The sequence below is a fragment of the Mustelus asterias genome, chromosome 15 (assembly GCF_964213995.1).
Source record: "Mustelus asterias chromosome 15, sMusAst1.hap1.1, whole genome shotgun sequence".
NCBI classification, from domain to species: domain Eukaryota; kingdom Metazoa; phylum Chordata; class Chondrichthyes; order Carcharhiniformes; family Triakidae; genus Mustelus; species Mustelus asterias.
The window spans coordinates 4614062-4634727 of NC_135815.1; the positions used below are offsets into that span (position 1 = coordinate 4614062).

Sequence of the window (20666 nt, forward strand, 5' to 3'; positions counted from 1 at the left end):
ATGGCCTCACTACATGATCCCAGCAAGATGCCCTCCCTCTGTATAGCTGTGACACTCTCCCTAATCAGTAAATCAACACCCCCACTTCCTTTATCCCCCTCTCTATTTCGCCTGAAGCATCTAAATCCTGGAATGCTAAGCTGCCAGTCCTGCCCTTCTTTCATTCAAGTCTCTGTAATTGCCACAACATCATAGTTCCATGTAGTAATCCAAGTTTTAAGTTCATCTGCCTTATCTGTCATGCTCCTTGCGTTAAAGCAAACACACATCAGACCATCTGTTCTGTCATGTTTTGTACACTCTCCCTTGTTTTATTTCTCTTACCTTACTGGACCCATTCACTGTGTTCTCCACAGTCTCTATACTGTGGCCCTTTTTGATTTTTATCTTTGGTTTCTCTGCCTTCCACTTTCCCCCTTACTGCCTTTTGTTTCTGTCCCCACCTGACTTCCTTTGGTTCTCATCCCCCTTCCACATTAGTTTAAACCCTCCCCAACAGCACTAGAAAACACTCCCCCTACGACATTCGTTCTAGTCCTGCCCAGGTTCAGATCTTCCGATTTGTACTGGTCCCACCTCCCCCAGAACCGGTTCCAATATCCCAGGAATTTGAATCCCTCCCTCTTGCACCATCCCTCAAGCCACTTATTCATCTTAGCTACCCTGACATTCCTACTCTGACTGGCACGTAGCACTGGCAGCAATCCTGAGATTACTGAGGGCCCACTTTTTAGTTTAACTCCCAGTTCCCTAAATTCATCTTGTAGGACCTCATCCCGTTTTTTACCTATATCGTTGGTGTCCATATGCAGCATGACAGCTGGCTGATCACTCTCCCCCTCCAGAATGTCATGCAGCCGCTCCGAGACATCCTTAATACTTGCACCAGGGAGGCAACATACCATTCTGGAGTCTCACTTGTGTCCGCAGAAACACCTGTCTATTTCCCTTAAAATTGAATCCCCTATCACTATAGCTGTGCAGCAGAGCCAAGCATGCTGCCATGAACCTGGCTGCCGCCACCTTCCCCTGGTGAGCCACATCGCCCAACAGTATCCAAAATGGTATATCTGTTTTGGAGGGAGATGACTGCAGGGGACCCTTGCACTGCCTTTCTACCCTTCCTCTGTCTGGTGGTCACCCATTCCCTATCTCCCAAAGTAATTTTTATCTGCGGTGTGACCAACTCACTGAACGTGTTATCCACGACTTTCTCAGCATCGTGGATGCTCCAAAGTGAATCCATTCGCAGCTCCAGAGCCGTCAAGCGGTCTAACAGGAGCTGCAGTTGGACACACTTCTTGCACATGAAGGAGCCAGGGACACCAGAAGGGTCCCTGAATTAAGAGGAGCATGATACAGATCTGGGATCTCCTGCTGTGACTTAATCCTTAAGTTAACTTATAACAACAACTACAATGCCAAAAAAAAAGAGAAAAAGAAAAACTACTTACCAGTCACCAGTCAATCAGTTACCTGCAGGCTGTGACGTCACGGTTCGATTCTACCTCTCACTTTCCCTCGAGTCTCCATCGCAGGTCCACCTCTCCACTCCTCCTGAAAATGAGCACCTCTTTCCCCTCAGCATCGAATTCCCACTCAGCTCCAAATTTCTGATACCCTCATTCTGGCTGAATCTCACTCCGGCTTTCTCCTACTGGTGTGCGTAAGCTCACTGGTCCATTAGCATTATGGAACTTTGTTGAAACCAGGTCTCTCAATCTGAATGGATGCATGTAGACCCATATTCGTGTGGTGATGATGTTGTCATTTAGGGGACAGAATGATGGAAGGAGAAATCTAAGTTTCCCATCAGTGATATTACTTTGATTAAACAAGGCTGTTAGAATAATCTGTGACAGAGGAGTGCTGGACACTGTCCCGTCTGAAAGCGGGAGCTGGAATAAATCATTGTTCTCCAACACGTCAGCCACTCAACACATGTGATTAATTGTAAATCCAGATGTGCTTAATTGCATTCCTGATTAGAATGTGATCTCAATAGTCATTATCGCACGATGTGTGCGTGCGAACTTTTAACCTTTGGTGCATTAGTTGATAAAATAGTCAGATGAAAGGAGAAAATGCAATTTTTCTTTGACAGGAGTGCTTTGCTTCCTCTTTTACTGAATGATTAGAGATGTTTAAGTCCATCTGTTAAGTTGTTTCTTTTTTTTAAAGAATGTTCATAGAATCCCTGCAGTGCAGAAAGAGGCCATTCGGTCCATCGAGCCTGCATCGATCACAATCCCACCCAGGCCCTATCCCCATAACCCCATGCATTTACCTTAGCTAGTCACCCTGACATAAGGGGCAATTTAGTATGGCCAATCCACCGAACCTGCACATCTTTGGACTGCGGGAGGAAACCGGAGCACCCGGAGGGAACCCACGCAGACAAGGGGAGAACGTGCAAACTCCACACATACAGTGACCCGAGGCTGGGAATCGAACCTGAATCCCTGGCGCTGTGAGGCAGTAGTACTAACCACTGTGTCACCTTGCCACCCATGTGCCATCGGGCCGCCCAGTTCTTTTTTATTCTTTCACGGGATGTGGGTATCACTGGTTAGGCCAGCATTTGTTGCCCATCTCTTATTGCCCTTGAGAAGTTGGCACTTAGCCATCATCTGTAACTTCTATAGACCATGTCGGCGAGGTACACCGACAGTGCTGTTGGAGAATTCCAGGATTTTGACCCAGAGATATTGAACAAACAGCCATATATTTCCAAGTCAGGATGTTGAGTGACTTAGAGTAATGCCTGAAGGCAGTGATATTCGCATGCACCTGCAAAGTTCAATCTCATTGAACGTGTACATAATCAAGGGATCAAATGCACAGAAGGATGCCATTCAGCCCATCATGCCCATGCCAGCTCTTTGAAAGAACGATCCAATTAGTCCTCCTTCCCTACTCTTTGCATCCATCTCCTTTCAGCCGGTATATTCCAAACCACAACAACTTGCTGTGTTAAAGTTATTCTCCTCATCTCTCCACTGGTGCTTTTACAATTACTTTAAATCTGTGTCCTCTGGTTATCAACCCTGATAGCCAAGTTCCGCACACATGAGGACGGCCTCAACCGGGATCTTGGGTTCATGTCACACTATCTGTAACCCCCATGATTTGCCTGGGCTTGCCAAATCTCATTAACTGTCCTGGCTGGAGACCTGTGCTTAACCCTCTCTGCGCTCACATTGTCTGAACCTTTAAGACTTGATTACCTGAAAAGACTTGCATTCCAAGTATTATCTTGTAAATTGAGTTAGTGTCTATATATGCCCTGTTGAACACAACTCCTCACTCATCTGAAGAAGGAGTGAGACTCCGAAAGCTCGTGCTACCAAATAAACCTGTTGGACTTTAACCTGGTGTTGTGAAACTTCTTACTGTGCTCAACCCTCCTGCCAGTGGAAGTAGTTTCTCTCTAATTATTCTGAAAAAGATCCCTCATGGTTTGAAAAGGTACTATTAAATCTCCACCTTAACCTTCCCTGCTGCAAGGAGAACAATCCAAGGTTCTTCAATCTCTCAACATAACCACAGTCCCTCATTCTTGGCACCATTCAGGTAAATCTCCTCTGAATCCTCTCATGCTTCTTACAGACTGCAACACGGTGTCTTTGTATTTAATTTGAATGTCGGACATGTTGCAGATGATCATTAATCATTGTGAACTCCTGCCATCAATAATCGATCTCCTTCTGTCCTTTCAGGATGCTCAGTCTCTGCTGTTGCCGATTTGGTTTTTCTGGTCGATGGATCATGGAGCGTGGGGAGGGCAAATTTCAAGAAAATCAGAGAATTCATCTATTCCCTTACTTCTGCATTTGAGATTGGAGATGATAAGACCAGAGTTGGAATTGTGCAGTACAGTTCAGATACAAGGACTGAGTTTGACTTAAACAGATACAACCAGAAAGTGGAGCTACTGAATGCAATTACTAATCTTCCCTACAAAGGAGGAAATACTATGACTGGTACAGAATGTCTCTTTTATTCTGCTTGCAAGTGCCTCAGTTGTGTTATCAACTGAGATTTTTTAAAAATGTGAGCTTAAGATTTAGTTACAAGAACTCATTCTGAGAATAAAATGGCTATCTGTGTGTGAGTTACAGGCTGGAATATAACTGAGGGGTTTGGGTGGTTTATGTATAGAATAATGGATACCTGGGTATGAGTTGCAGGCTGAAATCTAATTGAGGAATTTGGATTGTATTTATATATATCATAATATATATATATATATTAGACTGGAATCTAATCAAGGGGTTTTGATGGTTTATGTACAGAATAATGGATATCGGGGTGTGAGTTAGAGGCTGAAATCTAATCGAGGGATTTGGATGGTTAAATATATATATATATTACAGACTGGAATCTAATCAAAGGGTTTTGATGGTTTATGTATAGAATAATGGATACCTGGGTGTGAGTTACTGCCTGGGATCTAATCAAGACGTTCAGGTGACTTGTACATCGGGAAATGAGAATAATCAAAAGGCAGGTTCTAAATAATCCTACAGGATCTAAATTATCTGATGTAAATGAAACTACTGTAATTGAATTGAGTGACTGATTTGGAATTGACTAATTTTGGGTTTGAAGGTGATGCCATTGATTACTTGGTACAGAACGCCTTTAGTGAAGCTGCTGGAGCAAGAAAATCCTTTCCCAAAATAGCGGTTATCATCACAGATGGCAAGTCCCAGGACCCTGTGACAGAAAGTGCCAAAGCTCTACGCGATATTGGGGTTGAAATATTTACATTGGGTAAGTAGCTTTTATCCTTCCAATTCTTTCTTTAGCCAAAAACCACATTCACACCACCATAAACATGGGCAGGAATGGGGTCGTCCGGCTCTATTAGCCTGTTCCTTCCAGAGACTGCATGTCGGCTGTTTGACAGTAGACTCAGCCTAACACATTGAGTGTCCTGTGGAAATTTTCTGTAAAGTTTCTCCCTTTGCTTCCCAAGATAAATAAACCAAAATATACATTCGATCTTGAATCCAACCTTATATTCCCAAGAGCTGCTGCTTTCTTTGGCATAATAGGCAATCTCTACAATGTCTAAATCCATCCAAGACTTGAATAATTTACCCATGTCTGGGCAGTCTCTCTGACACCTTCCTCTCACACTCCTGGATAGAACAAAGAAAATGGTTTGTTTTCTCATTGGAAACTGTCTCCTTACCTACAGTAGTCATCCTCTCTCGTTCCTTTATTTGATCCTTATTCACATGGATCTTTGCTCCTCATTGTTCTCTTTTCTCATTCATATCAAGTTCCAGATGCATCATCTTACATACATTCTCTCCTTCTTCCTTTGCACTGCCTTCTACTCTAACTTGCTTTTTCTTCCAGAAACAAACTACTGTGGAGCTGCTCACTTACTTTCATCTTTCTGCCTTGCTGTGTATAAATTGGCTGCCACGTTTCCTACATTACATCCGTGACTATACTTCAAAAGTACTTCATTTACTGTAAAGTACTTTGGACATCCTATGGTTGTGAGAGGTGCTACGCAAATGCAGGTCTCTCTTTTTCTTTCTTCTGTGTAAGATCTAAAGGTTATTACGCCCGAAGCCCAGTATCACCCAATTGTTCCACTTGATTGACTTTGTCTCTGGTTGTTCTTGTTATTTGTCTCAATTGTGGGCCGTTGGATTAATGAAATAACAATAAGTGCATTTTGGCGTAATTCCTTGGATATGGAGATCTCATTGATGTGACAGGTGATAAATAAATGTGAGCTATCAGGGGAAAAATAAGGTGCCCAGAAAAGTATTGTAATCATGGATGATGACCAATAAATGTTTTGTAACAGGTTTTTCCTCTCAAAAGAGCTAAAGCAAAGACTTTGCTGACTTCAGTATTCTTGCACTTCCCTTCTCTCAGGTATAAAGGGAGCAGATTTGGACGAATTGAAGCTCATTGGCTCCGCTCCCTTAAACAAACATGTTTTCAAGGTGGCGGACTTTGACAAGATCCAGGAAGTCCAGAATGAAATAATTAACCTCGTATGTTCTGGCGTTGATGAACAACTCAGTGATATCGTGAGTGGGGAAGAAGGTAGGATTTTTTTTAACCAGTCCATGGGGATGGAAAGCATCTCCTTTTACACTAGAATTGAATGTTGATTGTCCACGTGCCAGTGTCTTTGTAAACATTTGCCCAGAATATTCCCAGGTGAGGAGGGGGAGATACAGGTGGAACTTTTGAGAAAGAGCCTAAGTGCCTAAAATTGGTCATGAGTTATGTTTCTGCAGAGTTGCACTAACCTTCCACCAAAGCAAAGGCAGGAGATCTGGAGGACAGAATGGTAATTCAGGGCCATTGTATAATATGCCTGGATTGAATCTTTTTTTCTGTTCTGAATTTAGGGAATGAGATTGAACATTGTTATATTGTGATATGGGACATCTTGTGCTTCAGGCACCAGGCAGGGACATAACCACTAAGGGAGCAAAGATGAAGTGCAGCCACTAAAGTTTATCTTGCCACTCCATCCACCTCAGTAATTGCTCCTAATGCTGCTTGCATAGCTCTTAAATGTTCCTGATCTTCTATTGCACACCAGGCCCAGAGCTCCAATTGGTGGATGTCTGATCTTGGTTTACCAATTAGCGAGGCCTGTGGCAAATGGGAAGGGTGTCCATTATTTAGGTTCCAGGATCCATCAATCTCATGCCTTACTTTTCCAGTCCCTTCATTTCCAATTGCTTCTTTAGCTGTGATAGAATTTGCAAATGGCTTATGATGCCTTCTGGAAGCTGTTTAAAGCCTGTCTTATCCGACTCTGGTGTTTCCCTATAACTGACCCTTTCTGAGTGAGATTGCCAATTGGCGATACATGAGGAGCTTAGGACGATACAAAAGCTTGCATTTGCATAGTGCCCCTGACATAGTAAAGTATCCTAATTTGCTTCACAGGAACATTATCAAGCAGAATTTGACACTGAGCCGCATAAAGAAGGATCAGGTCAGGGGGCCAAATGCTTTGTGAAAGTGGTAGGTTTTAAGAACAAAGAAAATTACAGCACAGGAACAGGTCCTTCAGCCCTCCTAGCCTGCACCGACCATGCTGCCCGACTGAACTAAAACCGGGGACTTTATCCCTCTATTCCCATCCTATTCATGTATTTGTCCAGACACCCCTTAAAAGTCACTATCGTACCCACCACCCTCTGTGTAAAACATCTGCCTTGTACATCTCCTTTAAACCTTGCCCCTCGCACCTTAAGCCTGTGCCCCCTCGTAATTGACTCTTCTACCCTAGGAAAAAGCTTCTGACTATCCACTCTGTCCATGCCCCTCATAGCCTTGTAGACTTCTATCAGGTCGCCCCTCAACCTCCGTCGTTCCAGTGAGAACAAACCAAGTTTCTCCAACCTCTCCTCATAGCCGATGCCCTCCATACCAGGCAATATCCTGATAAATCTTTTCTGTACCCTCTCCAAAGCCTCCACATCCTTCTGGTAGTGTGGCGACCAGAATTGAACACTATATTCCAAGTGCGGCCTAACTAAGGTTCTATTTAATGAGTGTCTTAAAGGAGGAAAGTGTAGTAGAGAGGTGGAGATATTCAGGGACGAAATTCCAGAGTTTAGAGCCAGGCAGCTGAAGCCACAGCCACTAATGGTGAAGAGATACACAAAAGCTGGAACAGTAGGATTGCGGAGATGGCAGATGATTGTAGGACTGGAGCAAATTGCAGAGATAGGGATGAGGTCATGGAGAGGTTTGGAAGCAGAGATGAGAATGTGCTGGGAGCCAGTGTAGGTCAGTGAGCACAGGATTGTACATGAGAGGGACTCGATGCAACTTAGGATAAAGACAGCAGAGTTTTGGATCAGTTCACATTTGTGGAGGATGGAAAGCTGAAATAGTTGTTGGAATTTTGGGTCTGTCAGTGGTGCAAATTTATCTAATGAAACTTCAAACTGAGGCCCCATATTCCCTCTTGGGTGGCTGTAAATGATCCCTTGACACTATTTTAAAGAAGAACAGGGAAGTTGTTCTGTGTCCTGGCCAATATTTATCCCTCAATCAACGTCACAAATACAGATTTTTCTGGGCATTATCGCATTGCTATTTCTGGGAGCTTGCTGTGTGAAAATTGGCTGCTATGTTTGTTTCATTACAACAGTGACTACTATTCAAAAGTATTATTTTGAAATGTCCTGAAGTTGCAAAACATTTGTAGAAATACAAGGGCCGTGCTCACCCCAAAACCGGAAAATCCCATCTGAGGTCAATGGACCTTTGTGTGGTTTGCATGATTCCCGTGGCATGCAGGCTGGGAAAACTTCCTCTAAGTTCTTTGTACGAAAGCCTAAAGGCTTGGATGAGGGTTTCATATCCTCTAAGAATTGGGTCTAAATTATCCAAAAGATTTTTGCCGGGGAAGAAATTTTTTAATTTACACAAATCCATGTCCTACGATTTTCATTGGGTCCCAATGTTGCTTTGATGCAGTGATGTGTTACATTGCCCAATGGACTTTAATGTAAGGAGTCACACCAGTGCTCTTTGTCGTGACTGTTGGAGGCTCCTTGGAAGATGTTCTCCCCTGTCCCCAAAATAACCTCTCTCTTCTCCATCATCGCCTGGCCCTGCATGTTCAGGAAAAACCATTGGATTGGCCCCACAGAGGAGCTACAAGGTTGCTCACCTTCCCCTGCCTCCAAACAAGGTTAAGGAGCTCTGCTGCCAATATTGGGATGAGGCCCATTCATGAGAATGGTTCAGTCCTTTGGCAAAGCTGTGGCGCTGATGGTGGTCTCACTGAGGGTAGACTGAACGGGCTGAGGGGTGACCTGCTCGAGATCTTTACAATACTGAATGTATCTGAGATTAGATGTAAAGGAAGTATTTTCACTTGCCAGGGAGTCCAAAAGGAGCGATTACAGATCGCAGATGGTCTCCAATAAATCCAATAAAGCATTCGGGATAAATCTCCTTGTCCAGAGAATGGTGAAAATGTAGAACTTGCTACACAGGGACTGGCTGAGGCAATAGTCATAAACACCAGTGAATCAATTGGATCAAATGTCCTGTTTCTGTATTGGAGCATCTATCCTGATGAATGAAGTCAATCAAAACTTGAACCTCATAGATGTTTGGAAGTCTATATTGTATATGCAGGGCATTTCCAGGGAGGTTGTTAATGCCTTACTTTGTCTTGAACTGGCAGTGGTCGAACCACCTTCCAATCTGCAAGTCTTGGAGATTGCTTCACAATTCATGAAGATTACCTGGGACTCATCGCCTGGTCAGATCACCGGTTACAGAATCCACCTCATTCCCATGGTGCCAGGTGTCCGGGAGCAGAGCATCAATGTTGATGCCGGAACTAGAAGCGTAGTGGCCAAAGACCTCACTCCTGAAACCGAGTACCAGATTAATCTGTATGCCATGAGAGGGCTGGCATCCAGTGAGCCTGTAACGAGAATGGAAAAGACACAGCATGTTGAGGTGTTTGTTGGTAAGTTGCCATCAGTGCCCTACAAAATCCAATAGGTATTGATCATGCACACAGGAAAGGAGAAAGATAGACAATCCTTGCAAAGATGATTTGAGAATATGTAGTTCAGATGGTTGCTCTTTTGAGGAGGATAATAGGAGTAGCACAATTAAGGTGATTCACTAAAAAAATTGACATAGGAATTGGAAGGGGGAAAAAAATTAAGTCAGTGGGAATCAGGGGAAAGCCTCCTCTGATTGGAGCAATACCAAGTGCAAAGGAAGGTGATTGTGGTTCTTGGAAGCAAATAATCTCAGTCCCAGAATGTTGCTGTAGAGATTCTTCAAGGGAGTGTCCTAGGCCTAACCATCTTCAGTTGCTTCATCAATAACCTTCCCTCTATTGTAAGTTCAGAAGTGGTGATGTTCATTGATGATTGGACACTATTTATAAGACCTGGCAGCACTTTTAAATCTAAATCAGAAGATTGTGTGTTGACGCCTCATTCTTGCACTTTGGCAAATAACAGAAAAAGATCCACTGGTTCATCCAGCCTGTACCATAGAGCTGTGATGCTTTATGCAACTAATATTTGACCCCCGTCTTCCGAGAGGATCAGAGATTGACACAAAGTCCAGACTTTTAGCTAGAATAACACACCACACTATTCTATGATAGAAGTCGTTAAGATTATGCAGGGGTAGACAAAGAGAAGGCATTCCACATGTGGCGAGAGCAAAATTAAGATCCATAAATATAACATCATCATCAATAAATCCAATAGAAATTCAGAATAAATGTCTTTATCCAGAGACTGATGAGAATGTGGAACTTGCTACCACAACAAGTGGTTGAAGTGAAAAGCATAGATACCTTCAACGGAATGCTAGGTAAATACATGAGGGTGAAAGGGATTGAAGGATATATTGATGGAGTTAAATGAAGTAAGGTGCGGGGGAGGACTGTGTGGGACATAAACATTAGCACAGACATGTTGGGCTGAATGGCCTGTTTCTGTGCTGTAAGCTCTTTGTTCCATGGTACTCATCAAGACCACACACCCACGAGAGCTGTTGACAATTTCTTTTTATTACAAGAAAACTGACAGTGGATTTTATCTCTTTCTTTTTGACCCCTGCAGAATGTACCTTAGATGACAAGATACAAGCAGATGTTGTCTTATTGGTGGATGGCTCCTACAGCATTGGCCTCAGCAATTTCGCCAAAGTCAGAGACTTCCTGGAAACCTTGGTCAAGACGTTTCAGGTTGGCCCTGACCGCATCCAGATTGGTCTTGTTCAGTACAGCCGGGAACCCCATACAGAGTTTACCCTCATGAAACACTCGACACTGGAGGATGTGGTACAAGCTGTGCGCACTTTCCCCTACAGGGGAGGCTCCACCAACACTGGCAGGGCCATGTCATATGTGAGGGAGAAGATCTTTGTCCTGGAGAAGGGGGCCAGGGTCAAGGTGCCACGGGTGATGGTGCTGATCACAGATGGCAAATCCTCTGATGCCTTCAAGGCCCCTGCCTTGAGGCTGCGAGAAGCAGGCGTGGAGATCTTTGCAGTGGGAGTCAAAGATGCAGTGTTCAGTGAGCTTGTGGCTATTGCCACACCTCCTGAAAATACTCATGTGTACCAGGTGGATGACTTTGATTCTTTCCAACGTGTGTCAGCTAAGCTCACACAGACCTTATGCCTCAGGATCGAAGAGGAGGTGAAAGCCATCAGACAGGCAGGTTAGTGAGCGGGCAGTATCTTGGCTGGGAGTATTCACATTGCGTTTTATTGGAGCATAATGTCCACATGCTCAGAAAACAGAAAAAAAGTGAATGGAAATGTGTCAGTGGCACTGGTGTGAAACATGTTGTGTTATATAAACTGCTCATTATACAGCTCTGACAAAGGGTCATCCTGACTCAAAACGTTGGCTCTATCCTCTCTCCACAGATGCTGTCAGACCTGCTGAGATTTACCAGCATTTTCTGTTTTTGTTTTAGATTCCAGCATCCTAGGTATTTTGCCTTTATGGTTATACCCTCTCCCTGCTGAAATTTGGATGAATGGAACTAAAAATTGGGTGGGATCTAGAATAGTTACCGCAACCCAATATTAATTTCTACTGAAATGTTCTTTCTTTCAACAATTCTATGCAAGATGTCTTCAACTTTTGAAAAACCCGAACCAGACACATTTCAGCAGTAACCAGCTGTGACCGGGATGGGAGGAGTGCACGATAGTTTGAGCCCCACTACTCTGAAATTCGCACCATGGGTGAAACAGTTTAGTCTCCAAAATGGCCAATTATGTACCTTCACTACTGATCGACCCAGAGTAAAAGAGACTTTGACCAGGCTTCTTTCAATAAACTCAGAATGAATGAGTTATGATTAAACAAAACTTACTGGAAGTATAATTATCTATCCTCTTTTAAAAATACCCCAGCAAGCGCACACACACACACACACACACGCATACACACAGATAGGGATAGGCCTTATAAAATTAAAGGATAAAGTTCACAGTGTTTCAACACTATCAATTCGAAGCTCCCTTGTTTGAAGACAGGCTACTGCTCCTGGTGGGTGTCTGGAGGCTCTCCCCTGTGGAGGTTCGTCATGGAGGAGAATGTAAAACTAGATCAATTCTTTTGTTCCAGCTTTGCAGATTTCCAAATGCAAACAAGTTATACTCTGATGAGGATCCTCTGGCCACAGGTTGATAATCACACATGGAATTTCAGGCAAGGCAGGGAGAGAGCAAGTCATTCCCCAAAACACACACTGAGCTCAAAAACAACAGGTCCAAAACTTAAAGCTTGTCTCTGTCTTGTGATTTCCAGTAAATCACTCGCCTTGTTGTTGCCAGTATTTTCCCCGTGTTAGGAACCAGATCAGATACCCCAAGGTATATTATGAAGTTAGCCTAGACCCTAACTTTTCCTTTTGATTTTGGCATTTGGGTGACCATAAGGTGTTTCATTCCAGGTATGATTCAACTGACCCACTCAAAAGTTTTTATCAAAACAAACTTTATTTTAGAACACAGTTACAATATAACAAAAAGAATTTGCATAACTTTTACCAATTAAACTATTTAAACATGACAAAGTAGAATTTTTAACTAGCAATCTCTATAGTTCCAATTTAAGCAATATGCCAATTAGACATAAATCTCTTTTTCAGAACCAGCCAGCATCAGAAACCAATAGGCTCGCATGGATGCTAGATTTCTAGCCTTTCAACACCACTGGGCAGAGATCCAGAGACATGCATGTCCCTTGAACAAAAAGAAGAAAATTCCCAGATCCCCATTTTATAATATCATTAACCCATACACAGCCATCCTGCCTAAGTGAAGTGCATTTGGATTAATATTTTAAATCCAGAAATTTAACCCACAGTTTCTCTTCTAAGATAATATGACATAACAGCAGAAATAGGCCATTTGGCCCATTGCGTCTGCTCTGCCATTCAATGAGATCATGACTGATCTGATGTGATGAGCCTCAACTCCCCTCTCCCACCTTATATCCATAAGGATATTGTGTGACTTGGAGAGGATGTTGCAGGTGGTAGTGTTCCCATGCATCTGCTGCTCTTGATGGCAGTGGTCACAGTTTTGGCAGGTGCAGCCTAAGGAGCCTTGGTGAGTTACAGTGCATTTTGTAAATGGTACACATTGCTGCCACTGTGTGTTGGTGATGGTGGTACTGAGTATTTAATATAGTGAATGGATTGCTGATCAAATAGGCTGCTTTTTCCAAGATGGTATTGGGATTCTTGAGTGTTGTTGGAGCTGCACAGTCCATCGCACTCTTGACTTGTGCCTTGTAGATGGTGGACAGGCTTTGGGGAGTCAGGAGATGAGTTACTCGCTGCAGAGTTCCCAGCCTCTGACCTGCTGTAGTGGCCATTGCATTTAGATGACAAGTCTTGTTAATTATATGGTCACTGGTGACCCCGAGTACGTTGGTTGTAGGGGATTTCAGTCAAGTTAGCAAATACATTTCAGACATATGTGTTAACAAGTAATTGCTAACATTGCACAGTGCTAATTCAAGATAGGGATGTCTCACAAGTCACTATTCGGCTTGACTTACTTAGCATCTGGCAGGAATAGTAACCAAATTTGGAAAGAACAAATTTTTTCTTTGCAATTTTTTTATGTTAAGAGGAAATTTTCTTTCAATAATCAGCATCTGATTTACATATTAGCTTCTTGTTAAATGATGGAGTGTAGGTTAAATAGCCTCAATCCAGAAAAAAATAAAAATGTTGTGTTAATCATACAATCATAGAAGGAGACCATTCAGCCCATCGAGTCTGAACTGATTCTGACAGAATACCTTTCCCAGGCCCTATCCCCACCTTAGCCCGTAACCCGACATATTTAGCATGGCTAATCCTTCTAACCTACACATCTTGGGAAATTAAGGGGCAATTTAACATGGTCAATCCACCTAACCTGCACATCTGGTCTGTGGGAGGAAACTGGAGAAGCCAGAGGAAACCCACGCAGACATGGGGAGAAGGTGCAAACTCCACACAGACAGTGATCCAAGGCCAGAATTGAACCTGGGCCATGACGCTGTGAGGCAGCAATGCTAACCACTGCCACCGTGCCGCCCACAGTATATGGTTCAAATGAACGTAACTGTGCAGATCTATGGAGTCAGATGATATGCCACTCTTTGTCTTTGAAAACATTCACTCTGAATAGCACAAATATTCATTGAAGAGTTGAAAGTAAAGTTTGATCATTCCAACAGGATTGGTAATCATTGGTGTCTCTTTCTGACTATAGAGTTCAAACCAGCCACGAATCTGAGGACAAGTGAGCAAACTTCTCGTAGCTTCCGGGTGAGCTGGACAAGAGCTAGTCCAGATGTCCTATCGTACCTATTGGAGTATAAGCTGGCAGTGGGTGGTGACTTCATTTCCATCCGAGTGCCTGGAGACCAAACGACCAGAGTCCTGACTGATCTTCTGCCTGAAACGACCTACCTGGTCAGTGTGATTGCAGAATACCCTGAAGGCAGCAGCCTTTCTTTAGATGGGGAGGATACCACCCTGGAAGGTACTGTATGGTTGGGGGCTATGGGAATGGAGTAGTTATGTTACCAGATGACAGTCTAGAGAACAGGAGCTCAAACCCACCCATGACAGTTTGCCAATTTAGCCTTAAAATAAAATGCTGGCATTAGTAAGAGCAACTGCAATTGCCATAAAAGCCCAACTAGATCACTACTCTCCTTAAAAAAGAAGAATGTACATTTATATAGCCACTTCCATAATGATCCAAGGGCTTTACAGACAACAAAGTGTAGTTACTGTTGTTATGGAAATAGATTGTCTACACCTGCCCCGAGCTGGACTCCAGTCCAACCCTGAATCCTAACTGCCCTATAACTGCTCAATTATCACCCGGGATAACGAAGTTGGGTAGCAATGCCCATCTCCTGAATTTAAAAAAAACACACACTTATTCATCTTTGGCTATCTTCATTAAAAGGTGTTTGTCCTCACCTTTTGTCATATAAATATCAAAGTTTACAAGGTTACAGTTTCATGAGAACACTACTGATTATTCCTTCAATGATCATCTTTTGATTTTCATTTTATAAGTGATTACAGAATGTGGATAATAATGCAGAAGGTTGTGGGGAGGGAGTTGCATAGTGGTATTGTCACTGGATTGGTAATCTATAGACCCAGGGGACAAAGAACAACAAAGAACAAAGAACAATACGGGACCTGGGTTCGAATCCCAACACTGTGGATGGTGAAATTTGAATTCAACGAAAGGGAAATCTGGAATTGAAAGTCTAATAATGACCACAAAACCATTGTTGATTGTTGTAAAAACCCATCTGATTCACTTACCTTCCTTTAGGGAAGGAAATCTGCTGTTCTCACGTGGCCGACATGTGACTTTAGATCCAAAGCAATGTGATTGACTCTGAAATGGCCTAGCAAGGGCAATAGAGAGGGGCAATAAATGTTGCCTTAGCCAGCAAAGCCCTCATCCCATCAATTAATTTGAAAAATCTCGTGCTTTTTTGTTGGACATGGGCATTAAGGGATACTCATAACAGGTAAATCAAGTTAAGATACAGATCAGCCATGATCAAATTGAATGATGGAACTGGCTTGAGAGGCTGAATGTCCTCATGTTAGCTTCCTTTAATAACTTGCATGATGATGCATCATTCTAAATATAAATATCAGTACCATTATAAATATTCCGTGAAGATAACATTAATGACACTACAAGTTAATAGTGGATTGTGTGCTGTGAGACTGAGCTACACACATCAAGGAGTTCGCAAATGTGATTTCAGTACCTAATTGAGTTAGTGGATTTGAATTGAGCGTAGTACAGGTCACAATAAAGAACAAAAGAACAAAGAACAATACAGCACAGGAACAGGCCCTTCGGCCCTCCAAGCCCACGCCGTTCCCCGGTCCAGGATTGAATCCTGAATCCAGGATCCCCGCCCAATTTTCCAGCCTATCTACATACCAATATCTTATCCACCGAGCTGTCCCTCACAGCTACGATGCTTTGTTCATCACAACCTATTAACTCACCCCCACCCCCCCATTCCAGACCATGTGATCTCCAGGGAGAGGCGAAAACCCAGAGTGAAAACCCCAGGGCCAATATGGGGAAAAGAAATCTGGGAAATTCCTCTCCGACCCCCTGAGGCGATCGAAACGAGTCCAGGAGATCACACTGGCCCTGATCGGAAAATGCTTCCCAACCCTAGTCATTTCCACTTCCACGAACACCATTTGAATTCCCTGCCCCCGAGACAGGTTCCCAACTATCTGCAGTCTCGCTCTGTACTGGCACCAGCAAGATGATCATAGAATGAAGCCTTGAAACGAGAAACAAGGAACAATTAGCCCGCGCCGCTCCCTGGTCCAAACTAGACCACTCTTTTGTATCCCTCCATTCCCACTCCGTTCATGTAGCTGTCTAGATAAGTCTTAAACGTTCCCAGTGTGTCCGCCTCCACCACCTTGCCCGGCAACTCATTCCAGGCCCCCACGACCCTCTGTGTAAAATATGTCCTTCTGATATCTGTGTTAAACCTCCCCCCCTTCACCTTGAACCTATGACCCCTCGTGAACGTCACCACCGACCCGGGGAAAAGCTTCCCACCGTTCACCCTATCTATGCCTTTCATAATTTTGTACACCTCTATTAAGTCTCCCCTCATCCTCCGTCTTTCAATCCCTGATCTTAGTATTCCTGGGCTAGTGTGTATGCAATTGATCAGTTTACCCACCAGTATTGTCTAGTGGAAAGTTTATGTTTGTGTGTGTATGTATATGCATGTGTGTTTCTGTGTGTGTGTATATTTGTGTGTATGCATGTTTATATATTCACACCATAAAGGGCCAGGCAATTAGCATCACCAACAAGAGATAATCTAACTATCTCCCCTTGACATCCTGCTCTATGATTTGATTTCACACTCATTCTTTTGCAATACAGTGTTTGAAATTCACCATTATCCCAGCCCAATTGGGCTGAATGTTCCAGTCCTGGCAGCAGTGTGATGCTTGGCAGGCAGAGAAACTTAAGCCAAAAGTCAGTTTCCCGACAGTGGAATAAACCTTAGTAATAAAGTTCTCAGGACTTTAAAGGTGTATTAAAAGCAAGTCAAGCTTCCTAACCAAACATGTCAGGAAGCCCTTTTGCATTTGTTAGCATATCCTGCATGTTCATTAATTAAGGAATTAAGCTCCTGCTCCAAATTAAGTCCCCAGATGGTGAGAAATTTGAACATTCAGTTTCATGACTGCACATCAGTGCCATGCCATGCACCTGACAAACTTGATTTCTTCCATGATGAACAGTGAGTTGCTGCTGTATTGCTCTCTTTAGGGAGAGTCTGTAAATGCCAGCCTATGCTTGAGACCAGGTGTGGTAGTGCGTGTTGTATGAAGGATGACCATGGAAGGGAAGAAGGGTGGAGCAGCAGCTAGGCAAAGATGGAAGGGATAGTGCAGCTGTCTGGGTGCCCTTTAAATATGTTGCCAGATCTTGAACCCCATGAGGTAATGGCAGGGACAGCAACTTCCTAACACAAGAATCAGCGAACTGCTCGCAGAGGCATACGTAGTAAGTTGAGCAATGCAAGATCATGCATGGCCAGCCATTCTGCACCCCTGCCCCAGTGAAAATCATTCACTTCCCCATTCATCGCTGAACTCAGACTCCAGAATGGAAGATTCATTTTTCACTTCGGAGAGAATTGTTTATATATTCGTTCTTCTGTTTCCTTCTGTTTTGGAGTCTATGGTACACTCCCAACAGTGTGAGTGCCCTGTTTTAAAGTTTATTTATTAGTCAAAGTAAGCCTTACATTAACACTGCAATGAAGTTACTGTGAAATTCCCCTAGTTGCTACAGTCCGGCACCTGTTCAGGTCAATGCACCTAACCAGCACGTCTTTCAGAATGTGGGAGGAAACTGGAGCACCCGGACGAAACCCACGCAGACACGGGGAGAACGTGCAAACTCCACACAGACAGTGACCCAAGCCGGGAATCTAACCCGGGTCTCTGGCGCTGTGAGGCAGCAGTGCTAACCATTCTGCCACCCCGTTTTCTGATCTTCAGTTCAGCCCACATAGTGTAAGTGCAAGATTGTGTGAGCATATGACATATGTGAGGGTGCGATCAAGTGTGGTTTTGATGCCATTCCTCATTGGATTTTACCTTTCCAATCTCTCAGTGATAAATGTCCAGTTCCTTTGCATCATTTAAGTGATACTGATGCTGCAAGTGTGAGTTCGCAGATACAGTATGTGAAACCTATGCCTGTCTGCACAGCTTCCTGCCAGGAAGATGATGGGTGGAACTGAGGAAAATAAACTTTACTTTGGATCTCTATGCCAGATCTGCTTGGTTGCTGCTGTTGTTGAATGTTATTAGGATTGGATAATGTCAAACTTCACCGGCTCCCCAAATTATTCCATGACTTCCCACTCCATCACATTTCAGCAATCACACAGACTCTGCACTTTCAATGTCATCCTCTCTGCAGTTTCTGCTCTCGCCGCACTTTCAATGCTGCCGTTATCCGTTCTCCCCTCTCTCTGGACCAGGAGCGGCGGTAGTGCTTTCAGACATTACAATCTTGCCTTTTGTGATCCGAACACCTTCCTCCCTTTCTGAAACTTTCCAAGGAATCTTCTCTGCATTTTTGATATTGATCAGCTGGTAAGTTGGGCAGAACAATGGCAGACGGATATGAACCCTGATAAGTGTTAGGTGATGCATTTTGAGAGGTCTAATAAGGGTAGGATATACATAATAAATGGTAGGTCTCTAGTGAGTATTGAGGAACAAAGGGCCCTTGGTGTACAAGGCCATAGATCCCTGAAGGTGGCAGCACAAGTAGATAGGGTGGTGAAAAAGGCAGATGGAATGTTTGCCTTCAAAAGCCAGAACATAGGAGCAGGGAGACCTTGTCACAACTTTATAAAATATTGATTAGGCCACAGGTGGAGTATTATGTGCAGTTCTGGTCGCCGCACTATTGGAAGGACGTGATTGTACTCGAGAGGGTGCAGAGGAGAATCACCAGGTTGCGGCCTGGGATGGATAGTTTCGGCAATGAGGAGAGACTGGGCAGGCTGGGTTAGTTTTCTCTGGAGCACAGGAGGCTGAAGGGGAAGGATCTGATAGAGGTATCGAGGCATAGATAGGGCAAATCATAAGAATCTTTTCCTCATGGCAGAGGTGTCTAAGACCAGGGGGCATAGGTTTAAGGTGAGGAATAAGTGGTTTAGAGGGGATCTGAGGAACATTTTATCACTTAGAGGGTGGTGGAAATATGGAATGCGCTGCCTGAGAGCGGTGGAGGCAGGTACTCGTGCAACATTTAAGGAGCGTCTGGACGAGCACTTAATTCGCCAAGGCATAGTAGGCTATGGTCCAAGTGCTGGTAAATGGGATTATTATAGAATGATATTTGATGGTCAGCATAGACATGGTGGGCCAAAGGGTCTGTTTCTGTGCTGTATGACTAATACTTTTGGCTCCCTCAGCTAAGTCTGTCACCCTACAAAGTGCATTGAAGTATCTTTCTAGCAGTGAGGAGTAATGTACAAATGTAGACTGCATTTAGTGTATTCTGTACAAATTTCTATTCAACTACCCCCTTTCTCCCTTCATCCCCTGGAGAGAGGAATTCCTGAAGGGAATGGCTCCAGGATTTTGGGATGATTTTCATCAGGAATCTTTAATGACGCACATCCAATTATCATTGTCCCATTTTTTTTTACATAAACACACCAACCATAGACATCCAAAATTGTTGCTTTACATAACTGCTGATTTTCATACCAGTTTAAACGAGGAAGAAGAAAAAAATCAATGTGAACTCTGTGAAATCTCCAGGGAGTCAATGCAATCATCTCCTGGAAGCCAACACTAAATGAAGTTGACTCATCCAATTTCAGTAACATTACAGTTTCTGTCCCATGATTTGTAAATGAGCTGATCTTGAGGTAGTGGAGGGGAGGAAAGAATTGTTGTCTTTGGTCCCAGCAAGGCCGAACATTAACTGCCCCCTAAGTTAAACTCAAAAAACAACACAGCTAGTCAACTGTGAAGTTTAACTACAGGAAGCATTGTCAACCACCATTTGAGTCAACATCGCAATGGCACGAAGCAAAGGGCACGGCTGTTTGATAAAAAATCTGCTTTGCATTCTTCCACAAAACATCAACCAAATAAAAGGAAGCAAACAAAGTCAGATTGCTTCGAGAAGAGTTTTCACAAAAGATGGATTGTGTCCTTATTTGCTGAACCTGGGTTCACACTAATCTTTTAATGTCAATTCCTCCTCTTCACTCTTATTCCCAAGGCAACATGAATTGATAGGAACAGCAAGAGACCATTCAAATGTTTTCCATTATTCCACCTGATCACCTTCTGCACCTTAACTGTATTTATCCTGCTCCGGAGATTTCTGTCCACCCAAGGACCCCATGACCTACCTTCAATGCTTGATCTAGGTTCCCCGTCAGCACTCAGTGGGTCTGATTTTACCATTGCGTCGCACCTGTTTTCAGGTGCAAAAACGTGGTAAAGTCGGGTGTGAGGCCATTAACGCAATCCGCGCCCGCGCAGATGGCCACTTTACCGAGACCCGGGAATGGCCGC

At 43.6% G+C, this 20666-nt stretch overlaps 1 protein-coding gene across 2 annotated transcripts in view; it reads left to right on the forward strand.

Moving 5' to 3' along the window:
- The window catches only part of LOC144504285 (collagen alpha-1(XII) chain-like), a 284762-nt gene that overhangs the window by 33776 nt on the left and 230320 nt on the right, over positions 1–20666 (forward strand). For both annotated transcript variants that reach the window (XM_078229390.1, XM_078229389.1), the window contains exons 6-11: positions 3720–3983; positions 4612–4776; positions 5905–6078; positions 9203–9493; positions 10614–11216; positions 14284–14556. In XM_078229390.1, coding sequence (XP_078085516.1) covers positions 3720–3983; positions 4612–4776; positions 5905–6078; positions 9203–9493; positions 10614–11216; positions 14284–14556 — 1770 coding nt within the window. The remainder of the gene's footprint in view (positions 1–3719; positions 3984–4611; positions 4777–5904; positions 6079–9202; positions 9494–10613; positions 11217–14283; positions 14557–20666) is intronic.